General features: G+C 49.7%; 10 protein-coding genes across 14 annotated transcripts; 5 read left to right on the top strand and 5 right to left on the bottom strand.

Moving 5' to 3' along the window:
• Nucleotides 1-251: 251 nt before the first annotated feature.
• On the bottom strand, nt 252-1,613 carry FOIG_05809 (uncharacterized protein). 2 transcript variants are annotated; one of them, XM_031204659.1, is made up of 2 exons: nt 485-1,613; nt 252-412 (listed from the first exon to the last, which is right to left on the bottom strand). In XM_031204659.1, the coding sequence occupies exon 1, from the start codon at nt 796-798 to the stop codon at nt 487-489; it is 312 nt and encodes a 103-aa protein (XP_031064908.1). In that variant the 5' UTR covers nt 799-1,613; the 3' UTR covers nt 252-412; nt 485-486. The 2 variants fall into 2 exon arrangements, with proteins under 2 accessions (XP_031064908.1, XP_031064907.1); XM_031204658.1 differs by having other exon boundaries at nt 252-1,613.
• A 537-nt stretch (nt 1,614-2,150) lies between these two features.
• On the top strand, nt 2,151-3,522 carry FOIG_05808 (uncharacterized protein). The gene is made up of 3 exons (XM_031204657.1): nt 2,151-2,525; nt 2,580-2,796; nt 2,847-3,522. The coding sequence occupies exons 1-3, from the start codon at nt 2,317-2,319 to the stop codon at nt 2,961-2,963; spliced, it is 543 nt and encodes a 180-aa protein (XP_031064906.1). The 5' UTR covers nt 2,151-2,316; the 3' UTR covers nt 2,964-3,522.
• FOIG_05807 (V-type proton ATPase subunit F) lies at nt 3,018-4,043 on the bottom strand. The gene is made up of 4 exons (XM_031204656.1): nt 3,788-4,043; nt 3,691-3,726; nt 3,500-3,637; nt 3,018-3,450 (listed from the first exon to the last, which is right to left on the bottom strand). The coding sequence occupies exons 1-4, from the start codon at nt 3,842-3,844 to the stop codon at nt 3,310-3,312; spliced, it is 372 nt and encodes a 123-aa protein (XP_031064905.1). The 5' UTR covers nt 3,845-4,043; the 3' UTR covers nt 3,018-3,309.
• Nucleotides 4,044-4,263: 220 nt separating this feature from the next.
• FOIG_05806 (uncharacterized protein) lies at nt 4,264-5,700 on the top strand (the record flags this gene model as incomplete). Its single annotated transcript, XM_031204655.1, has 2 exons — nt 4,264-4,509; nt 4,573-5,700. The coding sequence occupies 2 exons, from the start codon at nt 4,264-4,266 to the stop codon at nt 5,698-5,700; spliced, it is 1,374 nt and encodes a 457-aa protein (XP_031064904.1).
• A 545-nt stretch (nt 5,701-6,245) lies between these two features.
• On the top strand, nt 6,246-8,146 carry FOIG_05805 (uncharacterized protein; the record flags this gene model as incomplete). Its single annotated transcript, XM_031204654.1, has 2 exons — nt 6,246-7,329; nt 7,395-8,146. The coding sequence occupies 2 exons, from the start codon at nt 6,246-6,248 to the stop codon at nt 8,144-8,146; spliced, it is 1,836 nt and encodes a 611-aa protein (XP_031064903.1).
• Nucleotides 8,147-8,923: 777 nt separating this feature from the next.
• On the top strand, nt 8,924-9,481 carry FOIG_05804 (uncharacterized protein; the record flags this gene model as incomplete). Its single annotated transcript, XM_031204653.1, has 2 exons — nt 8,924-9,311; nt 9,360-9,481. The coding sequence occupies 2 exons, from the start codon at nt 8,924-8,926 to the stop codon at nt 9,479-9,481; spliced, it is 510 nt and encodes a 169-aa protein (XP_031064902.1).
• Nucleotides 9,482-10,107: 626 nt separating this feature from the next.
• FOIG_05803 (3-isopropylmalate dehydratase) lies at nt 10,108-14,492 on the top strand. Of its 2 annotated transcripts, XM_031204651.1 has the most exons (4): nt 10,108-10,537; nt 10,598-10,629; nt 10,695-10,769; nt 10,845-14,492. In XM_031204651.1, exons 1-4 carry the CDS (start codon nt 10,438-10,440, stop codon nt 12,969-12,971), a joined length of 2,334 nt encoding a protein of 777 aa, XP_031064900.1. In that variant the 5' UTR covers nt 10,108-10,437; the 3' UTR covers nt 12,972-14,492. The 2 variants fall into 2 exon arrangements, with proteins under 2 accessions (XP_031064900.1, XP_031064901.1); XM_031204652.1 differs by having other exon boundaries at nt 10,108-10,629; nt 10,845-13,916.
• Nucleotides 10,747-14,497, bottom strand: FOIG_05802 (uncharacterized protein). The gene is made up of 3 exons (XM_031204650.1): nt 14,302-14,497; nt 14,089-14,250; nt 10,747-14,034 (listed from the first exon to the last, which is right to left on the bottom strand). The coding sequence occupies exons 1-3, from the start codon at nt 14,360-14,362 to the stop codon at nt 13,325-13,327; spliced, it is 933 nt and encodes a 310-aa protein (XP_031064899.1). The 5' UTR covers nt 14,363-14,497; the 3' UTR covers nt 10,747-13,324.
• A 13-nt stretch (nt 14,498-14,510) lies between these two features.
• Nucleotides 14,511-17,129, bottom strand: FOIG_05801 (calcium-binding protein NCS-1). Of its 2 annotated transcripts, XM_031204648.1 has the most exons (4): nt 16,151-17,129; nt 15,836-15,921; nt 15,445-15,740; nt 14,511-15,348 (listed from the first exon to the last, which is right to left on the bottom strand). In XM_031204648.1, the coding sequence occupies exons 1-4, from the start codon at nt 16,159-16,161 to the stop codon at nt 15,169-15,171; spliced, it is 573 nt and encodes a 190-aa protein (XP_031064897.1). In that variant the 5' UTR covers nt 16,162-17,129; the 3' UTR covers nt 14,511-15,168. The 2 variants fall into 2 exon arrangements, with proteins under 2 accessions (XP_031064897.1, XP_031064898.1); XM_031204649.1 differs by having other exon boundaries at nt 14,586-15,740; nt 16,151-16,813.
• Nucleotides 17,130-17,808: 679 nt separating this feature from the next.
• Nucleotides 17,809-21,309, bottom strand: FOIG_05800 (cell division control protein 45). Of its 2 annotated transcripts, XM_031204646.1 has the most exons (3): nt 19,993-21,309; nt 18,872-19,941; nt 17,809-18,821 (listed from the first exon to the last, which is right to left on the bottom strand). In XM_031204646.1, the coding sequence occupies exons 1-3, from the start codon at nt 20,758-20,760 to the stop codon at nt 18,098-18,100; spliced, it is 2,562 nt and encodes an 853-aa protein (XP_031064895.1). In that variant the 5' UTR covers nt 20,761-21,309; the 3' UTR covers nt 17,809-18,097. The 2 variants fall into 2 exon arrangements, with proteins under 2 accessions (XP_031064895.1, XP_031064896.1); XM_031204647.1 differs by having other exon boundaries at nt 17,809-19,941.
• Nucleotides 21,310-23,489: the final 2,180 nt, after the last annotated feature.

Raw genomic sequence — 23,489 nt, 5'->3', positions numbered from 1 at the left:
CACTGTATGCGAGGACAGTGCTCGACAAGGACGACATATCCTTGTTGCTTCGACTGGCTTGTTTCGCAGGGAGCAGGCTTGGTACCAATCGGGCTTTCTACCTCCAAACCAATCAATGCGGGCTGTTCCAAGTTCATTACTACATTCTGCATGCGAATCTGTGTTAGGAGCCTGTGAAAGATTCCATGATAAACAGAAGTGTGGTGCAAGCTGACTGCGTGATAATGATGATACTCGTCGCGTCATCACCATCGTGCAAATTGCTTGGTGCAAGGAGCGACGATTGCGTTGCATTTTGTAAAAGGTAACATTTAAACAGGAAGCCCGAGATGCAAAAAGACTCCTTACAATCAATGAAGGGCGTGAACAAGAGAGTATCTGTTTTAATCACACTAAACTTGTCTGAAAACACCTATCGAGAACCCATGAGTTTTATGCCTTCTTACAATCCTCTAGAGCACCTCAACAGGAACCAAACACGTACATTCAAAGACGGGCCTTCCCAGAGACGCCGACGTCCTCGTCCCACGGTCTGTTCAGGATATCTACGGATATGTGCAACAAGTTTCCATCACTATCGTGTCGTGTCTGTCTCGCGATGCTGCCCGTATTCGCACCCATGCTTGGCTGACCAGGGCATGGAAATGGCCTGTGTATGTATAAGATCCGAGTGCAACGCTGAACTGCTGCAAATACAAATATCCGTTTTACAGAGCGCCGCCTAGGTAGGTATCTTCCATTTTCCTGTGACCGTTTTCTTCGAACTCGACAGCTCGAGTCTTTGGTAAATGGTGGCATTCAACGCGAAGCATGCACCGACAGCCAAAGGTGACTTCCTTCCTCTGAACTGGCAGACCCTCGCTGCCCCCCTGGCCCCGTCGTGACGAAACCTTAGCCTCAAAGACTCGCACCTATGGAAGTGGGGAAAGTTGCACCAGAGGTAACACAACATCAGGGAGCAAGAAAACTTCAAGCCTTGACCTGTGATGCCAAAATTCACCAATCCAAAGACTCGTTTAAGCCTCTGCTAAATTGGCCTAATATATTTGTCACCCATGGTATACGTCCCGAGTTTTCTTGTGTTCCCTCGGCATGGTACACACAGTGTGATATCAAGTGACGAATATCGACTCGCGGGCAGGGGTTGACCTATCGGCAAAGGCCAGCATGAAAATACGCATTGTCCAAACATGGAAATGCCATTGAAGCTCCTGCTGAGCTATACATACGCCAAAAACCAATAGCAACACCAGGCGACCAACCCAGAACCGGTGCGTCTCACCGTGACCCAACTGGTGAGGTCCTTCTTGTGGTATGTCGCTGTGACATACCATAATGATTCTGACACCCTTCCTAATTCCCAACAGGAACCAGCCAGCAAGCGCGGTAGATGTCAGATGCAAGAGCAACCGCATTTACAATTTCATAGCAAATTTCACATATTCCTTCTTCATGCCCGCCGCAAGCAGCAGATCACAATGAAAGATGGTGATAAATCAAAAATTCCGCCCCCTATGGTCCCGAAGGACAATAGAGAGTAGAGTGACTCCGCGGGTGTGCAATGCAGGCCCTCCACACTAGAAAGGCCAATTCTTGAGCTGGCTTTCCTGAGGCAAGGTAAGTATGAAGAGTTCAAAACAGGTTGGAAGAAAAGCACGATTATATACCAAGGTCCGAGCATGGCCCGTGCACGAGGCTTCGACTTTTGTGCCTCAGGTTGAATGTCGGTCAGCAGCGCTAAGTTTGAATGGCTCCATGTGATTGGAAAGTGAGGAGGCTGGGCTTGCAAGTCGACATGATGAATGTTCCACCTCCGCAAACTTGAGACAGGAACCTGCATGAGAATGAGCATGAGGCAGGTAGGTAGCTTTTGACTCTCATGATATTGCAAAATGATTGTTAACTCAAAGCCAATAATTTATACGCTTTCTTTGGCTGCCATACAAACTCATTTCGTCAATTATAATAATGGCTTTCATGCTCGAGGCTTGATTCAATCATTTGGTTCTAGACTCTTGGCTCCATGATAAGGTAAGGTACGTAGCTTCTTGGTGCACTCGGATGCCGCCCGCGATCATCTGCAAGGCGGTAAGGCATCAATTCCCAGCCGCTCTCGGCCAGTCGTTGGACCAAAAAGTGGAGGATAAGTCCCATGACGCACTCAACACTAAGCCACTCGCCATCACCAATCTGCCCTGATAACGACTCTCTCATCATCTTCACACGACTTCCATCATCTAATTACTGCTTCGTATTATTTTCGCAAACATCACCATATCCCACAGCCCATCAAATTTCGCGAGATAACACCGTGCGATGAGATTCTCTACCGTCACCGCATGTCTGACGGCATGCCTGGCCCCAGCGGCTGCTCTGAGCGTTCTCAATGGCAAGGCTCCCGATGTTACTATCAGCGACGACCTCAAGATTCCCGGCGACTCTCCCCTCGAACTGTGCCCCGGAGACCATACTGCCGACCTGATCAGGATTGACAAGGTCGACCTTGCTCCTAACCCTCCCAAAGCGTACGATTCACCTGCTTATACTTGCACAACCATGAGATACTAACATCTTGATAGTGGCCAGGAACTCTTGATCAAGGCTAAGGGAATAGTCAAGCAGAAGATTGAGCAGGACGCTTATGTTCTTCTGACTGTCAAGTATGGACTTATTCGCCTTATTAGCACCAAGGCCGATCTGTGCGAGCAGATTGGCAATGTCGACCTGAAGTGTCCCGTCGAGGCTGGTGAAGTCGAGATCACCAAGACTGTAGACCTTCCTGCCGAGATCCCTCCGGTATGTAAATAACCCTTGCTTTTCCCATGCCTGTTTCTAACTCGCTCCAGGGCAAATATACTGTTCTGGCCGACGTCTTCACCGCCGATGATGTCCAAATTACCTGCCTCACGGCAACTGTCACTTTCTCTCGTAGCAGCAAGGGCTTTTTCGGCAGCGATCTGTAATTGGGACTACGGCGCATTCATAACATACACATGATGGCATGACTTATCGTTGGGCACGTTCTCATGGGGTTCTCGGTTAACGTTTGGTTTGGCGAATCTTCTAGCTCTTCTCGAGCAACCTGCAGCGGCTTTAAATCTATTTAGCATATCTGATAATGAGTCCATTGCATCGTACTCTACCCTGCATCTGTGTAATAGGAACTGCCCTGCACAACATGAAGTCGAAGAAGAAGAAAAAACGCAATGCTGGCCTCAAATCATGTACGGCCATGCTCACTGCTGCCTCTATACCATGCTCGCTCCATTATCCCGAAACAAATCCTTGCGCCCAGTGAAACGACGTCCCCTACTCTCCAAAAAGGCGTCGCACTCGTCTCAATACACTATCCTTCTCAGGGTCGTAGGGGTGGTCTTTGCTTGGGATCTCCAACACAGCAGGGAAAGCCGCGGTATAGGTGTCAATGCGATGTCGGATTCGGTCGGCGATCTTCAGGAGAGTTAGTTCAGCGGCAAAAAGAATCGGAACGTTGTCTAACATGTTGATTGATGAGTACGATGCCAATATCTTTGCGATCCTCAGTGAATCGATCAAACGCGGCCTCAATAGCAGCTGTGTCGGTCTTGCCATCAACAACGAGGAAGTTCTTCTGAGCATCGGCGCCTGTAGTCACATGCTGTTAAATAGAGTTAGCCTGTGTAGAGAAACTGAGCAGTGATTGAGACTCACGCCGATACCCGCGAGAAGCAGGCCTGTTACGGAGTCCTAGATGAGAGCTACGTCAGCGCAAGCTTTCGAACAAAGAGCCTTTCATTGCAGCACATACTTCGTCGCCGATGACCGCGAGGAATTGACGGTCCTTGTAATCTGCTTGCGAGGCCATCTTGATGAATGTGGACTTGTGTTTACGCGTCCCTCTTGTTGGTGTTGATGGCGCTGAGTTGATGATTGGAGTTACAACTACGAGGAGGTCGGCGCCTGAAGTTCCGCTCCGCCTGGGAACCTGGAAGCTCTGACCATTGCGAGTAAGGTAAGGTACTGATTGATCCCCACGTCAGGTGGATGCTGCAGCCTCCACTGGGTTTCTACTGGTCAGCTTCAGGCAGGTACTGTACTACTACCTAAGTGAACAAAGAATTGGCCTGGTCCTTAGCAACAGTGGGCTCAAAGTAAACAACATCCGGCCAAGTAGCCGTCTTTTCTTTCTTTATTACTTTTGTGCCGACTCGCGACTCTCCTCCCTGGTATTGCGATCGCGAATACGCAATTTCAAAGGAGTCAATACCCTGCAGTGTGCTCAACATGCCACGCCTAGTTCGCCGGCAGCCGCTCAGAGAGCGTATCATGGCTGCAATCAACCCCATGGACTTTTTGCTTTGGCTATCCGAAGAACTGGAAACGAGAGATTGGGATTCAGCTTCTGTTGGAACACAAATGGGCCTTGCCATGAACTTCGTCTTCTTACTTGCGCGCGCGAATTCAGGATCATCAACCCCAAGTGACGACATTTTCAGTGATGAAACCAGTTCAGGGTGGCTATCATTCTTGGTAAGTTCTCGTCTTCTTAGACTGCTGCATATCATATCGAGGCTAACCACATATATTGTAAAGGTCCATCCGCTGGTATGGGCCCTCATAGCTTTCTCTTTCACCAATGCTTTCTACACGATTACGCGAACGCGCAAGTACCGACTCTTTCTGGCCAAGGTCGACAAGCCGCTTTCGACGCCTTCTGCGCGACGTGTGAAAGTGAACCAATCGAGCGCATCGCCTTCGACGCCCCTGAGCTATCTCGCGAATCTGATAACACCAGAATCTGCCGAGTCGCGAGCCCACCCAGACAAGACATCAGATGTTTGGGAGCTGTCAGTCTGGGATCCTCTGCCAGTGTCCTTGCGCCTGGCTTGTCTCTTTGGCCCTGGACATGTTTTGGTGTACATGATCTTCCTTCCTCTAGCTCCTCTCGATCCCCGACCAAGTGTGACGGTTCTGAATACACTCGTTCTGCAGGCCCTTATTTCTGCTCAGCTTCTCTTCTTCTGTTCTCGATTTGCGCAACAAGCAAAGGATAAGGCCGTGATTCAGGAGCAAGTAATGAAAGAGTACGATACCAAATTTGTCCACCCCCGTCTTCACCCTACGGTGCGCGATATCGGCACACAGTTCTCGACAGACCAGCCCGACGACTATCAGGAATTTGTGCAGACTGGGACCCCTACAGTTCAGATCCGTCATGGTTTCCAGGTCCACTCTAACCCATACACTGGAACGAATCATACCCCTGAGGAACGATCCCTCACCCCAACCTCCAACAACGTAATGAAGCCTCACATGTTCACGCCTCCCACAGCAACTCGACGCTCGGAAGCTTTGAGACCCGTTACCAGCCAGAGAGGCACCGTGCCTCGTCATAGTTTGCCTGCAGGCTACACATCAACTGGGACATCTTCGGGAGTTCAGGGAATGAACTTTGGTGGAAACATGGGCATCCACACCCATAACAAGTCACCCCTCAAGAAGGCCACCAGTCTTAATGAACTCAATCCCCAGGAAGCAGCATCTCCGCGTAATTCTCGAGAAATGGCAGCCTACGAGCAACGAAACTGGGGAGCAACAACACCATCGAAAAAGCTTGAGAGTCGTCGGCTAACAGGTTCAAGACCTAATGGAGGCGGCAACCCCTTTGCTGGATTGGGTCGGCAACAAGCACCCTCGGATAATCGTCATCCGCGATGGTAGCTTTCCAATTATTATCTTGTTTATTAACACATTTAACCGCATCGAAACTGAGTGTAGCCTCGGATAGCAAGGATTGGCGTTAAGATCTGGCTTCTGAATAAATACCATGGAACACCCTGAATCCCCTTAACCTATCTCCATCGTCAGCTTGTATTTGATGATTTATGCCTGCTCTGATACTGTCATGATTCGTTATTATGTTTTAAGCATCAAGGGATATCGGAAACGATGGCAGGTGGGAGAATTGGATGCATTCGTTGTGGTTTCCCTTGAAATATCGTTGTGGTATATACGAGGAAGGCGAAGTTGATGGCTTCTCGGGATCCATGCCCATGGTTCACTTGATGTGACGGATCTTTTCTTCGACAATCACTCCTGATCCTCGTATCCATAACTGCTGTCTATACCTAGCGCCTCTCATCTCGCAAGTTCGAAAATATTACAATCACTAATCACCCCCTTTTACCATACTATCGTTAATCAACGGCTAAAAAATCAACAAGAGTAGAGTTACTTATCAGCGACGCGATTGCTTGCACCTAGATATGTCTGAGAAACCACATTGGTCATCAATACGCCGCAGGGCAGCATTGTCTGACCATCCTTCCCTGCCTTCACGTCCACAGACTCTTCCTCAACACATGGATGATTCCGAGAGAAGACTAACACTTGGAGATTTGGGTATACTAGCTAAGGAGAGACAGGAACCTACTCGGAGTGCCACATTAGGGGATGTGGGAGATTGGTTCAGGAACAAGCTTCCAAGTCATCGTGCAGAGAGAGGAGGAACATTGAGAAACAACGGGGGTTGGGAAATCGGAGAGGCTGCTGGCAATTCTTCATCTCAACTTCAACACAAAGTCAACAATCGAGCATCAGCACAGCATAACTCTGCCTCAAATCGCCGAGGGGGTCAACGCAGCAGAACCGGGGGTTCAGATCGCCTTGTGGATTGGAACACACCGAAAAACCTAAGTGAAGCAGTGTCTGAACCAACGTCCGCATCTAAAGACAAAGGGAATGAGCCTTCACTGCCGACTTATCGCAGATGGAATGAATTCGGTTCCCTGAGAATAGGCAAGAAGCGCGGTCAGAAGAAACGGAGTGACAGTATAGAAGCCGAGAAGGATAAAGAAAAGCAACCCATAAGGCGCTCTTCCAGAGCTCAGTCCTTTGCGGCAGTCATTCAAGGAACGCCTAGCATATTGGAAGTTCTAGAAGCCAATCGAAAGGCAAGGAGAAAAGCACGAGAGGACCGGGAAAGTTTGAGAGAGAGTGGAGATTACCTGGGAGTTCAAGGTATCAATCCGCAGACGGGTATTCTTGATCTTACATCGGACAGTGGAGAGAGTACGCTGAGCTCGAAAACGGAACAAAAGCTACTGAACCTGGAGGCACAGGCTAAGAACGCTTTATCGGCTGCCGAAAGAAAGGAGGCCGAGATCGAAATCGTCAAGATACATCTCGATCACGAAGTCGAGAAAGCACGACGACAAGAGAAAGCAGAGAAACAACTGGCAGCTTCTGCCACTGCCAAATGGCGAAGGGGGACACACCAGTGGTCATCAGTTCAGGAGCCTGATTTGAGCCCGATTGCCCAATCACGCAGAAGTACTTCAGTGTTGTCAAGTTAGTATTCTAATCTATGCCACCTTCGCCTTGACACATCCAACTAAATCCGTCTTTCGATTTAGGGGGCCCGTCACGCCGAGACTTAGCTATGGCAAAGGAGGAAGGGCTGATCGACTTAGACCTTCCTGTTCTTCACAATAACTCAAAGGAGCCGTCCGATGAAGAAGTCCCGCCTGATGTACAACCCAAGGAAAGCTCCAACTCATCTGACACAGTGATCAAAACCCCTCATAGACGCAGCCTGGCAAACCCGTCTCCTTCAGCCTTGGAGCTTTTCGAGAATGACATAAGTTTCCATAACCCAAGTGAGCACAGGCTAGGCAGAGATCAGATCCCAGAGTCTTTCCTTGCATCCGCGCACGATGATACACAGATACAAACGGCTTTGGACGAGACACAACATCTGCATGGGAACGAGAAGTTCCACGAGGCGGGCGGATCACTGGCGCACCACAGAGACCAAAACCAACACTCCAGTTCTTTTTTAGAGAAGGGCCTAGGAGGGGCAATAGAACCAGGAGGAACCCAGAGACCTCGAGTGTCAATCAGCAAGGACTCTTTGTCGGATCTCTCGATGAAACCAAACCTCACAACATCCAGCACCAACCACTTACTAGTGAAGAGCAAGATCGAGATACGAAGCCAACACGAGAACATTCCAGAAAGCTACGTGCAAGATTTGACGACCACCCACGAGAAATCCACTACCCTCCCGACAACAGTGGAACAGTCCGCGTCAAGTTCCCCAGAAAGCCAGTGCCAACACACTCCAGTCTCGACATACCATCAGCAAGTCCTGACAGGACGTGTATAGAACCCGCACCTAACAGGAAGCCCAAAGATACGGTCCAGTTGGGAGCAAGAGGCACTGAACAGTTCAACGCCGTCTCCAACAGTCCTACTGCTCCGGCGACGAACATTGAAAGCTGGGATCACAAGCGGCCCACTGCCCCAGAACGAGGCAAAGCGGTCAGCAACTCGAGATCCCCTCACCGCTCCTCCATTTCTCTCGAAGGAAGCGACAGTCAAAGAGAAGCTGCAATATCCACCCACAACCACCAGGGAAATAACACAAACAAACCACCAGATAATCAGAGGGACTCTTCCCCAATCCTTACATCAAGTCCACACGAAACCCGTGACCAAGGATCAAATAACCGAGCGGGTTTGGACGCAGAGCGCGAATCACGACATCACGAATAGGTGCGAAGTCAAGGGGGCGTCTGCATCCACAAACATCACCATCATTACTGGGTGCGACCAGATAACATCGAAATACCCCCCGCAGAGAGGTCAAGAGGCCGGAGAGGGCCTACAGCGCAAGCGCAGGCTAAGTCGGGTAATCCACAACCTGAGGAGATTTGGCACAACGCCAAACAGCTTGGAAGCTTCCCCAGAGAATCGTGGACTGAGTACATTGCTGAAATCGGCGTCCGTGGAAGAGATTCAAGTGATCGATACTATATCGGAGAGTCTTCTCGAGGAGTCGAGAAATCAACCACAGGCACAAGGGTGCGACACCATGGGGGAACTATCAGAGGTACCAGCAACGCAGGGCCGATGCAGCAGTTCGTCAACATCCACTTGCACAATGGACGTCAAAAACATCGAAAAGGGGGAGAACACGGAGAACATTCCTCAGAAAGCCAGCATTCAACTGAGCAATCTGGATCTTCTATCTCAAATATATATGCCAGGAGTCAGCAATCGAGCAACGGATCCGGGGATGCACGTGCCAGGCAGTCTTCCAAGACAATGGAACGCCGAAGACGGCATCGCAGATCTTTCCAGTAATAGATCTCAGCAGGGTGTGACGGGAGGATTGTGGGATGCTATCAAGGAGTTTCTGTGTACGATCAAGGGGTACAACATACAGCTTTTGAGATTGTACTGGAAGGCGGTGAAGCCTGTCTTTGATTACAGTTCCCCGTACTGGAGAGCTACAGATCGAGACAGCGATGGCTGGACAGATTTGGCGAGTACTTGTCTCGCATTACCCCTTATATTCGGGTTGTTGGTAATATTAGTATGGGGTATGGAGTTAACGGCAATCACAATGAAGTGCAGGGAAGAGGACTGGGATTGCTTGGTTGACGAGGCACTGGCGATGTTTCGGCGGAGCTTGACCGGAGTCTACATGGACGACTAGGTACACAACGGCCGGGCGGATACCCGGGAAAGGACCGGTGCCGGAGACAACATAGCCCGGGGCAAGCCGCACGCCGATGGCGGATGCGGAGGGAGGTAAAAATAGATGATACATAGTACGTCTTTACGATACAGAATAAATACCCTGATTATCGCATGGTTAATTCTGAAATTGATTGTCCGGTCCACTTTGTATTGATTCTCCAATGTCTCAAGTTGTGTTGGCTTTCCGTACCCATAAGGCTCATGTTCAGGTAACACTGTGTAAGAGTCAACCGAAATCTGGTGCTATTAGCTAATTTGCAAATGTCTAAAACTCGGCATTGAGTGAGGCAAGTCAATTGATGTCGTAATTAGACCAGGGTAAAGCCGTGGAGTTTGGAAAGGGACCAAAACTGAATGGCAATCGGAGGTCTTGGACTTTTGACATCGGAGGTTGAAAAAGCGGCGATCAACGAGCAACCAATAGTAACCAATTATTTAGCAATCAGTGCAGGAGGCAGCTGTGGGTCTACCCCGCGCTGGCGCCCGTCCTGGGGCTTCTGGCCTCTTGGTGAGCTCCAATTGCTGACGGCCGCAAACGGACCCCTCCGATCATCGGCGCCTTCGTACCAATTCTATGAAGCTCGTGGAATTGGGTAGGAGAGGGGCGCTCAGATGAAATTTTGTTGATAAACCCCAGAAGGAGACGCCTGTTTCCTAGGTAATTCCAGTCCAATTCCTGACTTCTTCTTTCTTCAGCTGCATCATTTCCTCTGTTCCCCTGTTTGAAGCGGAGTGTTATAGCTTCCTCTCGTCACCTTCACAACTCCATCAACTCTGCCCTCTTCTTCTATAACCAACTCCGTACCTTCTCACCCCGCATTCGTGATATCTCCTGTCCACGAGAGTCATAACTCACTCCGTGTCTTCAGTACTATTTCAAAGTCATCAACTCAGGGTGGTCATAACATCAAAATGCCTGCTCCCGTGGGTAACCCCCAGACCCTCTACGATAAGGTGTTCTCAGCACATATCGTCGACGAAAAGCTCGATGGCACAATTCTTCTCTATATCGGTACGTTTCTATGTGTTTAATTCTGCTTATGGGCAGTGAACTGATGAAGTTGGCCAAAAGACCGGCACTTGGTCCATGAGGTGACATCACCAGTAAGTTTAACTTCCCCAAAGCATCGACGTCATGTTCCGAACATCCGCTAACCAATTACCAACAGCAAGCCTTCGAGGGTCTCGAAAATGCAGGCCGCAAAGTCCGAAGACCTGATTGCACTCTCGCAACCACTGATCACGTATGCATTGCCAATCAACTGAAAACTACTGTAAATGGTGGTCAACAGAGCATTTACTAACCCTGGACCCTGCAGAATGTCCCCACCACATCCCGCAAAGCCCTGAAGGACATTGCTTCATTCATCGAGGAGGACGATTCGCGAACACAGTGTGTCACTCTGGAGGAGAATGTCAAAAAGTTTGGTGTCACATATTTCGGCCTGGGCGACAAACGACAAGGTATTGTCCACATCATTGGCCCCGAGCAGGGCTTCACTCTCCCCGGAACCACCGTCGTGTGCGGTGACAGCCATACCTCAACACATGGCGCCTTCGGTGCCCTTGCCTTTGGTATCGGTACTAGCGAGGTTGAGCATGTCTTGGCCACTCAGTGCCTCATTACCAAGCGCAGCAAGAACATGAGGATACAGATTGACGGTGAGCTGGCCCCTGGCGTCAGTTCCAAGGACGTCGTCCTCCACGCCATCGGCAGGATCGGAACTGCCGGAGGTACCGGCGCCGTCATTGAGTTTTGCGGGTCTGTTATCCGTAACCTGAGCATGGAGGCTCGCATGTCCATCTGCAACATGTCCATCGAGGGTGGTGCCCGCGCTGGTATGGTTGCCCCTGATGAGATCACCTTTGAATATCTCAAGGGACGCCCCCTGGCCCCCAAGTATGGCTCCGAGACCTGGAACCAGGCTGTTGCCTACTGGAAGTCTCTTCAGTCTGATCCTGGCGCCAAATACGATATTGATGTCTTTATTGACGCCAAGGACATCATTCCCACCATTACTTGGGGAACCAGCCCTGAGGATGTCGTTCCCATCACCGGATGTGTCCCTGACCCTGAGACCTTCAGCAGTGAGAGCAAGAAGGCTGCTGGCCGCCGCATGCTGGAGTACATGGGCTTGACGGCTGGAACACCAATGGAGGACATTCCTGTCGATAAGGTGTTTATTGGATCGTGCACCAACGCCCGAATTGAGGATCTGAGGGCCGCTGCCAACGTTGTAAAGGGGCGAAAGGTTGCTGATAACATCAGGCGCGCCATGGTTGTTCCTGGCTCCGGTCTTGTGAAGGCACAGGCTGAGGAGGAGGGCCTTGACCAGATCTTTGTTGATGCTGGTTTTGAGTGGAGAGAAGCTGGATGTAGTATGTGTCTGGGCATGAACCCTGACATTCTGGCCCCCAAGGAACGATGTGCCAGTACATCCAACCGAAACTTCGAGGGCCGGCAGGGTGCTCTTAGCCGAACGCACCTCATGTCTCCTGTCATGGCAGCTGCTGCCGCTATTGTTGGTAAGCTTGCCGATGTTCGCAAGCTATCACACTACACCCATCAATCTGCCTTTAAGCCCCGTGAGCTCCCTGCGGAGGAGCCCCATGTGGACGAGCGAACCAGGGATGACTCTGAGGAGCGAGAGATGATCGGAGATCAGCCTCAGGACTCTCAGCCTCACACCAACACTCTGGCCAGCGCTGGAGGTGCTGCTTCTGGTCTGCCTAAGTTTACTATCTGGAAGGGCACTGCGGCTCCTCTGGACCGATCCAATGTTGACACCGACGCCATCATTCCCAAGCAGTTCCTCAAGACAATCAAGCGAACAGGTCTTGGTACCGCACTATTTTACGAGCTCCGATACAAGGAGGATGGGTCTGAGAACCCCGACTTCGTCCTGAACCAAGAGCCTTTCCGACAGGCCAAGACTCTGGTTGTCACTGGACCCAACTTTGGATGCGGCAGTTCTCGAGAGCACGCCCCTTGGGCCCTTCTGGACTTTGGCATCAAGTGCATCATCGCTCCCTCCTTCGCTGATATCTTCTTCAACAACACTTTCAAGAACGGCATGCTCCCCATCAGGATCGAGGACAAGGACAACCTCGAAGCCATCGCCGCTGAGGCTCGTGCCAACCGCGACATTGAGATTGATCTGCCCAATCAGCTAATCAAGAACGCTGACGGAGAGACCATCTGCTCATTCGACGTTGAGGAGTTCCGCAAGCACTGCCTAGTCAATGGTCTCGACGACATTGGCCTGACCATGCAGCAGGAGGACAAGATTGCCGAGTTCGAGCGACGCATGACACAAAACACCCCATGGCTCGACGGCACAGGTTACCTGAAGCGTCCCGGACAGGGCGGCAAGCTTGCCGCTAAGGCCGTGCCTGTTCCCAAAACAAATCGGGGCGAGGAGAAGAAGGAGCCCCTCGAGTGGTGATTCGGACCAAGCGATGAGGGAATGAAGAAATGATTTAACGGCGAAGGGATCTGGGTTTCTGGCATATGATGATTAGCATCTGGCTTTTGTGGTTTCAAATATTTGCTTGGGTCGATGGACAAAAAGGATTGCTGGCTTTGCTGACACTGAATGCAAAAGCACAAAAGAATTGGAGTATATGTCAACTCGTAACTCCTGAGAAGATTTATGAATCAAAACGATCACAATTAATAGCAACGGATTGAGACGAAAGCTCTTTTATATGATGTAAAAACCGGTTCCTTCAAAAAACGATGATTTGGAACACTCGTGCTATCTGATTTAGAGTGTGCTACGAGGTCAAGAAAGCAATATTAGTCCCCCTTTTTGATCTCATCGCGAAGGATACCGACGTGCACCACGAAACCGGCCGAAGGTCGCAGTTCTGCGGGCAGTACACTATCAGAAGCTCTCCAGACATGAAATGAAGTTGAAAATGCCTTTAACCAAGACTCGAATACTTCGTCACTTCGAAGTTGTTGCCCAATGACACAGACACACGGCCGTCTTTCTTCATCATTAGCAAAGGCCTCATCAGAGAGTCTTAAACGGCATGCGTCCGCGCACGCCTGAACGAAGGGGTCTACCAAAGCATAGTTATAAACACAGTCACAGGCGACAACGGCGTCAAAGCTACGAGCTTCATCAGAACCGGTAAGAGACGGGGTTACCTCATCCGTCTCCCAATCAAGCGTTGTGAAGCGAATGTTCGGCTGTGCTGCACCATGCCCATGTCCATGGCCACTTCGTTTCTTCTTGCCTCGACCACTCGTCGGTGTAGACGTCCCCGAGCTAAACGCAGAAGAGAAGTTCTCGTCAAGATTGCGCTGAACAAGACGCTGCACGTAGGACTGATCGGTGAGGACATAGCGTGCTACGCGTGGACCAAGGGCTAGGGCACTCAGGGGGGAAATGCCACAGCCGAGTTCAAGTATGGAGGCGTTTGAATGGATGGTATTGGCGAGAATGGGATTTGACGGGGAAGAGAGCCACGAGGCGAAGCTGGGAGCTATCTTCCATAAGACTGTATCTCAAGTCAGCCTTTCCTCTTGAGTGACCATGAGAGGGAAAAATCTACCAGCTCCTGTTGTTCCACCTGCGCGTGACGATGACAGAACAGTAGGAGATTGATGAACAGTGTAGTCCCGATCAGCAACAGAAACATCGACGGAAGCAGCACGGGAGTCGATGAAGCCAAGATTCATGGAAGGGATAGGCTGTGAATACAGCATGAAAGTTTCTATGCATTTTTAGTGAGACCTGCATGAGTGGAAGCATCTTGTAAGCTGACCTTCTTCTGCGTCTTCGACTTCTGGCTCAAGATTTGCCAAGAGACTATTTACAAAGCCCATTGTGAGATATTATTTATTCTGATAAAGCGTGGTAGGGATTTTGCGTTATGCTAAATAGAGCATCTCGTTGAAAAGGGTTGGTCTAACATGGAGATACCGAGATAGTGTGAAAGCGATTGATGTAGCCGAGTACGGAGAGTTTAGTGTAAGTGGATCCCGCTTTACATCAAATATAGGTAAGTACACATATCAGGAACTGGAAAAAGAATCACCTAGACATGTCCCTGAATCCTATGGCATGATATGAAGTAATTAAGCTACCGGGAAAGACAAACAGTCATGACTACCACATGTTAAGCTGCAATCGATTCGTCAGAGACGAAATATATCAATATACCGGAAGCTCACAACAGAAATCGAGCCCTCACATCCCAGACAACGTCTGGGCCCAAACATGATAAGCTAACCAATACTCAAAATCTAAGCATGAGACCGTATAAAACCATGGAAAGAAAGAGCTTGGGGTCGCCATGGCGTCTAAGAAGTCAAATCTCAAAGCACTCTCATAAACGCAAACAAAACATTCACAATCAATGAAAATACAGAGCCTGGTATAAAAACAGCAAGGCGATTTATTCCGCAGTCAAAGATCCCTCGAGTCGCGTCCTTGTAAAGCAAGAGGCCGTGCGCTTGGGTCAGAGACAAACAGTGAAAGCAAAAAGATAAAAGCTCCTCACACTCCTGGCCAGTATGGCACCCATGGATCCTTCTTTTCACTTGTAGGTGTTTGTCTTTGATTTCATTTCCTTCCCTTTGTTCCTGGCTCGTGTTCCGTTCATGTCGTTGTTGGCGGGATCTCGTTACCCCTACACCAAACCGTCGTAAAGAGATAGCGCTGAGACGATAGTCTCGTCCCGTTTGCTACCCTCCTTGAACTCCTCCATATCTAAACTTCCATTCTCGTCCTTGTCCATCATGCGGAAGATCTTCCTCACTCGTTTTTCGGGGGTATCTTCGTCTTCGGGTAATTTAACCATAGAACCGACCTATTGATGTTTAGTAGGGGTTCATCCTTCCACTCGCATTCCCAGAGTCCTATGGGAACATGACGCTACAAAGCTGGGCGCGAAGTCGGTACTCACCATCTTGTAGATAGCTTCGACAATCTTGAGCATCTCGTCATAGCTAATCTTGCCATCGCCATCAATATCGTACAGCTGGAAGGCCCAATCCAGCTTGTCCTCCATCTTGCCTCGGCTAGTAACACTTAGCGCGCAGATGAATTCTTTAAAATCAATGGTGCCGGACTTGTCGCTATCGAAGACGTTGAATACATAATCGGCGAACGAGCTCGGATCTCCGAAGGGAAAGAATTGTCTGTAGATTTTCTGGAACTCCTCCTTGGTGAGCGTACCCGAGGGGCAGTCCTTGAGGAAACCTAGCTCTGATGTTAGACGCAATTCCAATCTTATGAAGCGGTGCAGACTCCTGATATATCTCGAGTGAGAGTCCGCGTCAGTGTCAGAGACTTACCCTTGTACCATTGCTGAAGCTCCTTCTTGTCGAAATGAGTCGACTTCTGCAACTCGACGAGCTGATCTTGGGAAAGCTTTGACTGTCTGCATAGGCACAGCGAGGTTAGTATCGTTGTGATGTGGTCGATCCCTAAGTATAATGACGTCGGTCCCTAGCTTCCGCGGGGATCCGAGGTTGACAAATGCGCTTGCGACTCGATGTGATTCCTGGCGCCAAGTGACGCAAAAGACACGGAGACACCGAGACGACAGGGCGAATAATACGGCAAAGCGACTGCCCAAAACAGCAGGAATATGTTGGAGATAAACTTACGATTTACCCATGACGCCTCGGACTTTACGATGTTATCAGCGGGGGGTATAGAGAGCGCGAATTGCGCAACGGTCGATCAAAGACTTGGACGTCTGGGGCTATCTTTTAACTCGAAGGAAATGAGGAGCTCTCGAATCAAGGCGTCGTAGTGAGGATGAGGATAAGGATAAGGACGGCTTCTTCTGAGAATCGTTTATCGGTAAGAAACGTGGTAGATGATGATATCGATGTCGATGTCGATAGCGGGAGGATTGCGGGTGGAATAAGTAGGTTACGTTGGGGCTGGAGAGAAGCGAAGCGCTCAGTGAGGGGAAAGCTATTAAGCTCTCAGGGTCGTGCGACAGTAATAGGCGAGGAGAAACGAGTCGCAGTCGTGAAGGGACACAAGAGAAGTAGTGGCTCAGGTAAAAGTCGGTTCAAGCAGAGCAATAAGAGAAGAGAGATGGAGATGGAGATGGAGATGGAATAACTACCTGCGTCGTAGGTAAGAAGTGGAGGCCGCTAGATACTGATGCAAGGTGTTAGGCCAAGCAAGCAAGGCAGGTAAGGAAGGAATATGATGAGGGTGAGGCGGGAGGCAGTCCAGTCCGACGGGGTTAAAGGCGATCCAACATGGCAACAACTCCGCTGGAATAAAGTCGCCTCCCAGCACACCCTTCAGGGCATCATAGGGGTCTCAGTGCAGTATCAGGCACTGGTAGTTAGGGGACGAGTTAGTGGGGGCGGGGTTTCTGGGTACCAGAACCCCGCTGTACTCCAAGTGGTCGGGTCCGTGATGCCATCCATCCAATTGGTAAGCGAAAGCGCGCTCTGAATGCAGTCTCGACCCATTGGAAATCTGGTTTTTCTTTCGCTTCTAATGACGAATCCGAGGCAGTCCGTGAATACGAGGATCCGAGATCTCCAGAACACCCTGCTTTGCCTATGCAATAGACTGAGCGACCACAGTATCACAATACTGACGCTGATACCGGTCCTCAAGGGACCTTGTCTACAAGACCAGCTGCCTCTTTGAGCCATCATATGTAGTCCCAGCAACGATCTACCAGAACCATCAAAGAGGCTGTGTCTTTTTCGATTTCTCGAAGCGTGGCGACCAGGTTATCCACGCATGCAACCAATAACCCAGCACAGGATTGTGGCTGTGCTGTCATACCTAGCCTGTTCTGGGTTATCATTCTGATCCGCATGGATTCTTTTGCCGTGATTGAGTTCGATTTTTGACCCCGACAGAGTCCGAGGATACAAGCCTCCGATCGAGTCACCCAGAACTAATATGTCTGTCTTGGTTCCAGAACGACTGGACCAGTGGTATGCTCGGAATTCTGAAAGGGCTCGTGACACTATCTTTAGCTACGGACTAATTGATACCCAAGCATCCCCGATTACATACGTGCAAAACGGACTATGAACAAACAGTTGTAATTCCACAATATGCAATTAGCGCTCATGTGTCACAACTCACAGGGGAAGAATCTGCGCCAAGTCGGCACCAAACCACTCTATCGTCAATAAGCTTTTGCTGCGCCCACCTCGACTAAATAAACGCTGCTTCACCTCACCTAGCTAGCTTCCAAGGAAAAGCTCAGGATGACATACAGCCCCTGCGAGTGATGCCTCAAGAGGCCTCACATATCAATTAACATCATTGGATCATCTCTGTCACAAGATCCAATTGTAGAGTGAAAACATATTTCAAGTGCTAAGTGCTCAATTTACTCCCAAGAGAAGTCTTGCTTAGAGGTATCGTAACCATAGTTCCACCCATGCATGCTCCCTGTCCCAAATCATGATGCCTCCTGACTCCTATCCCTCTGCCAGCTTGGAAGATATCCAATTCAAAAACTACTTTAATCATCCCGTCCGCTTGCATCTACTAGGACGACTCCACGTATACAATCATTAGATACTTAGCAACCATCAAACTAGGCCGTGCTATTCTGTTCTTCAGCCAACAACGACCTTCATGCTCAAGCTCTCGAGAAAACCACCAAGATCCTCCTTCTTCACCTCTACCACGCAATGCTCAAAACTGTCAATTCGAACCCGCGTGTTGGTTTCTGCCACTACCTCTTGAAACGCGATGCCAAACTTGTTGAGGCCGTAGCCTTTCTCATGCTCGACATCCTCGTCATCCGACGCGTCAGAGTCTGAGCTATCCGAGTCCTCTGATTCCGTTTCCAGTTCGTCGTCATCATCACCCGCGTCTTGTCGGGCTGCACGCTTATCCTCTCGTATCTTCTGCTTCGCTAGACGTGACTCTTCTTTCTTCTTGAGCTTTTCTTCTCTCTCAGCTTTGCGTTTCTTGGCGGCTTCTCTGTCAAGCAGTGTGGTATCCGGACCGCCACCGCCGCCAGTGCCTACGACGACATATACACCTCTTTTCTCGTTCAGGCTTGCGACGACAAGGGGTGTACCGCGACCACCATGTGATAGCTTGCCATGCGTTTCCCGCTCTTGTTCAGCAAGGGCTTCGCCTATCCAGAGTGATAATTTGGTCAGCGCTGCGGGATGGGTGAACAATGAAACGTCAGGGCCCTCCTTGACCACACACATGCGGAATGCACGAAGATGCTTGATTTGCTTTTTGTTGATAAGAGATGTTCCTGTCCGGTATATGGCACGGTGGAGGAACTGAGCAGTAGGAAGACCGGCCTTCAGCGCGTCGATACTATTGTCGAAGTCAGCGAGGAGAATAGGTCTTCAACGGATTGAACTTACTTTTCAAGCGCGTCATATGCCTCCCAGAACCGCTCAATCCATTCTTCGCCCTGAGCTGCAAACTCGGCCTCCTCTTCTGCGTCTCGGCCAGCTTGACTTGCTATTACGGCGGGGTCTGTATTCTGAACATGTTTTCCAACTTCTAGCAGCGCACCAATAACGACTCCAACATCCTGGGCACTCAGCGTTGCTCGCCATCCCCAACTTCGGACAAACCCCCACCCATCCTTCGCGCCAGCACGATCTTTACCATCCGTATCGACGGACGGTACCATCTCGTCAAGGTTGTAAAGTGAGCCGTATTTCAATAGCTTTGCCCTTAACTCACGTTTCAGCATCATGTCCATGTGAGTATAGCTCTGCTTGCACTGTGCCAGGCTGACCCCCATCTTTGCAAGTAACTTGTGAAGTCGCTTGATTCCTGCTTCGCTCCAAGTCTTGAGGCGAGAAAAGAGATATGGCGAGTGCAGCATACTGTCGTAGAGGCTCCAGTGTCTGATCAGCAAGAATCTGGGCTCAGGGGACAGCCGAATTCCTGTATCTTCAGGGTTCCTTGCTGTCGTAGGAATCACGCCTGCATTTTCTGCAGCAACACGTCCATTCGCAAGTTCCGGGGGGTTCAATCGCCTGACTTCATCGCGAAATTCTTGGCGTATTCTAGCACCTCGAGCGCCCAACCAACCTGTTGGGCGACTCTTGTCGCTCTGTCTGACAGGCGCAGCAATGCCTGCCGATGAGCGGCCATAGAGTTCCATAGATGTGACTCCAACTATAGATAACCATAGGAGGTCATTGTCTGCTCTGCCAAGATCAGAAGCAAGCGAATACATCATCGATGATAACGGTTCCGAGAAAGAAGATCCAACTTTGTAATATTGGTGGAGAATGGCCTCGTGCTTTTGTCGTAACCGCAGGAGCTGTCTCTTTTGTGCGCGAAGTGACGGCCCTGCAGGTAACTGTGCTCCGGAGGGAGGCTCGATAGCATCGCTTGACAGACCAGGATCAGGCTGCCGCATTGATATGAGCCCTCTTTGCTGTGGGCGCCGAGGTGATTCAGCGATAGAGCTAGACTGCACAGAAATGTCAGTAAGTCCAATTATAAGTAGTTCAAGCCGTCATACTGAGTTACTCCTTCGCCGTTGGTGGGGCCTATCATCGTCGCTTTCGTCCTCTGCATCTGACCAGCTTTTTCGCTTCTGACCTGCACGAACAAGCTCTGGGATGATATCGTTTGGATTTTCGTCGTCATCCTCATCGTCGGTGTCTCCCAAGTCCTCACCATCGTCGTCGATTTCGGGCATCTCCATCAATTCGAGATACGCATTGCGCTCAGTTTGCATATCGTCGACAATATCGCCGTCATCAAAGACAATAATACCACCCTTACCAGGTTTAAATGCTGATTCAATCATACCACCATTGACACCAGTAGGGCATCTCGACTGATAAGACGATGAGACCTCCGTTTCGGGGTCGAGGGGAAACCCGCCAAAAACGTTTCCAAGGTTCCAGGGTCGATGAGCGTCTATAACCCAGACCTCGACACCACTGTAAGGCTGATCGTCACCTTCGGGCTCAAGGCCAAGGAGTGGCCCCAGATCAACCATACCCCCAACACCAAGGCATACAACGACACCACCACTACCTCCCTGAGACTCCATCATGGGCACGACCAATTCTCGGCCAGCCTTCTCAAGATCTGTATAACCAGCAACAGGCTGTATTTTGTGGGGAATATAGTCATGTTTCAGTAGCCGGGTCAGGATCCTGCAAGCACAAAGAGCATCGGGTTCGAGAGCGACGAGAATAAGTACAGGTGGGGAGAGCGGGTGTCTTGTTTGCTGCAGGTGGACGTAGAGTTTAGAGATCAGTTGCCGCGGGAGATACATGTCGACGATAGTAAGGAAGCGGTTCGATCGCTAAGTCTATATGCCACAAGTTTCATGAGGGTGAGTGAGAGTTGTATAACGGCGATCGGTCTTGTATCATCAAGGGGGAGATCGGGACGCGACGATCGCGTAGAGTAGACGAGGAAAAGTCGAGAAGGGAAATAAACAATGATACAATGAGAGCCTGTAACATAAAATAAATAGGTGATCAATTATCGGAATGAGAAATGAAGATGCTCGAAGCGTAGAAGTACAGACGGCGTTATCGTCCGTTATGCTTGCTGATCAATATGGGAGTACGTCGTGCTACAGTGGCTCTTGGTTGCTCAGACGTTGAAAATCAATTTGGTCCGACGTGTTTTTGGCGACGCGACGCGCTTTCCCTGCGCCGACCGTGTAAATTGGCCAAGCCTAGCGGAATGGGAGTGGCTTGCAAGGACTGCCCCTCCTTCCATTTATAGATGACAAGGTCGTCCCAGGCCTACTCATTTGGATACCTTGGTTTGAATGGATAAGTAATCGAGAAAGAAAAGAATTCGGCTTTCTTTTTGAGCTGAGCTCGTACTTCTCAGCCAGTTTCTGTATCACGAACCTTCGCTTGGGCACGAATACAAATATGCATGAGAAACTCAAGTATTCTGCCGTGCTTGTTTATGTTATCCGTGCCTTCATCCTTGGGTAAGGTAGGCTGTTTAAGGCACTGGCAATGTATAAGGTCACCATAGTAGTGATCTGTAAGGGTATTGGTATCACTTCACTATCTCTCAAATTACTCATCTTCGATTCGTCTTCCAATTTTTGAGATCTCTCAAGATATTTAAACTTGTGCGAAACAGAAATGCCATCAAGCACCCCCTGGTCAAGTCAGTTCGGATATCTTGATGACTTATCCGAAGCTACTAGCTGGGGTTTCTTGCTCCTTCATAAGGCACAGCACTCAACTCTTCCCTATCTCTTTGAGCGGCACAAGGCCTCAAACATGTCACTAGCCCCACTTTACTGACTAATTTTGCAGGTACCTGCGGGCTACGTAAAGTTCCCGTCAGACAGCTTCTTCGATCAACACCACCAAAATCATCAAAATCCTCATACAAATTGACCCTAATAAGTCTCAAATAAAACGATGAGCTCTCAAAAGATACAAGATTACATAGATGATAACAGCTTTAATACCCCGCCTTCAAAGGCAGCAGCTAATGACCCCACCGGCGTGCCTAACCTTCCGCCCGAAGAGGGCCGCGGCGATGATTTTCAACCTTTCAACCTAGAATATCGTGATTTCAGGATCAACCCTCTGCCCAAGGAACCACTTGAATTATTCCAGCTTTTTATACCTATTTCCCTTGTACAGTCATGGATTGAATACACCAACAGCTGGGTCGCTCACTTGCTCGAAAATGCCGTTATTGACAGCTGGAATACCCCCCTTTCCGAACAGTCCCGCATTCTTAAGTGGGAAGGCATCTCTACTGCAACAGCTTATGTATGGCTTGGGGTCCTTATTTACCTAGGAATTCATAGGGAAATATCCCTCAAGGACCATTGGAAGGCCCCTAGCCTAGGAGATCAGCGCCCTCTTCACTCAATCATCAAGTTCATGCCGTTACGGAAGTTCGAGCTGATCACACGGTATTTCCGCACTTTTGACTACACCAAGCTCGATGTGAGGGATGAGAGTGATCTTCCAAAGACCTTCCAAGCGGCTGAAGAGTGGTCTAATCACATACAAAAGGTGTCTATCGAGCTCTATCTTCCAGGGACTAATCTGACTGTAGATGAGTGCATGGTCCCGTTTACAGGCAGATCGAAAGAGACAACGCTCGTCAAGGGAAAGCCCACGCCGGTGGGCTTTAAAGTCTGGGTTATTGCGCAACAGGGCTTCTTTCTGCAGTGGCTTTGGCATGTGAAGTCATCACCATATACGGCTGTGACGGTCGAGCTACCTATACCAAAGCCGTACGGCAAGAAGGGAAAGCTACGGACCGAGGTCCCCCTCAGCAATACACAGAGCGTCGTAGTCCACCTACTGAAAAGGCTGTCAACGCAGACACATCACGTCTTCACAGATAACCTCTTCTCATCGCCGCAGCTCTTCCGCCTTCTTCGGCAGCTTGGATATGGGGCTACAGGCACGGCACGCCCTAACTGCGGCATCACCACCGAGATGAAGCATATAAAAGAGACCGGGAAGCTTCCTGATGGCACGCCTTTGGTGTATAATGAGGTATATTTGATCCCGACGTATGATAAAAAGGTATAGACAACTTTACATATATTTCCCTTACTAATTCGTCTCTTTCTGTTATCCCTAGGTCCTTCAAATCGCTTGGAAAGATAGCTCTGTGGTGCTCTTCCTTTCAACTGTGCACAGCGGAGCCCCTCACGAGCGCATACCAACAAAGAGGAAGTTGCCTGCCAAAAGAGGCACGAAGGCAGAGGCACAACGCCTGCAGCAGGTCTTCAATGGTGATAGCTTCAAAATGATCCCTATTCCTACTGTTGCCGCTCAGTATAACGTTGAAATGAATCACGTGGACCGCGGTGATCAGATAAGGTCTTATACAACATATCAGCATCGATTCCGGCGCGGTCCTTGGCAGGCGTTGCTTTGGTCTTTCCTCCTTGAAGTCGCACTTGCGAATAGCTTCATTTTGCAGAAGAAGACCCGGCAGCCTCGTTGGAAGCCCTATAGCACACTTCAAGCTTGGAAAGAGGCTATTTACAATGCC

This window comes from Fusarium odoratissimum (assembly GCF_000260195.1).
Source record: "Fusarium odoratissimum NRRL 54006 unplaced genomic scaffold supercont1.8, whole genome shotgun sequence".
Taxonomy (NCBI): domain Eukaryota; kingdom Fungi; phylum Ascomycota; class Sordariomycetes; order Hypocreales; family Nectriaceae; genus Fusarium; species Fusarium odoratissimum.
Note: the sequence above shows the minus strand (reverse complement) of the source record. Positions and strands in the feature narration are given on the sequence as shown.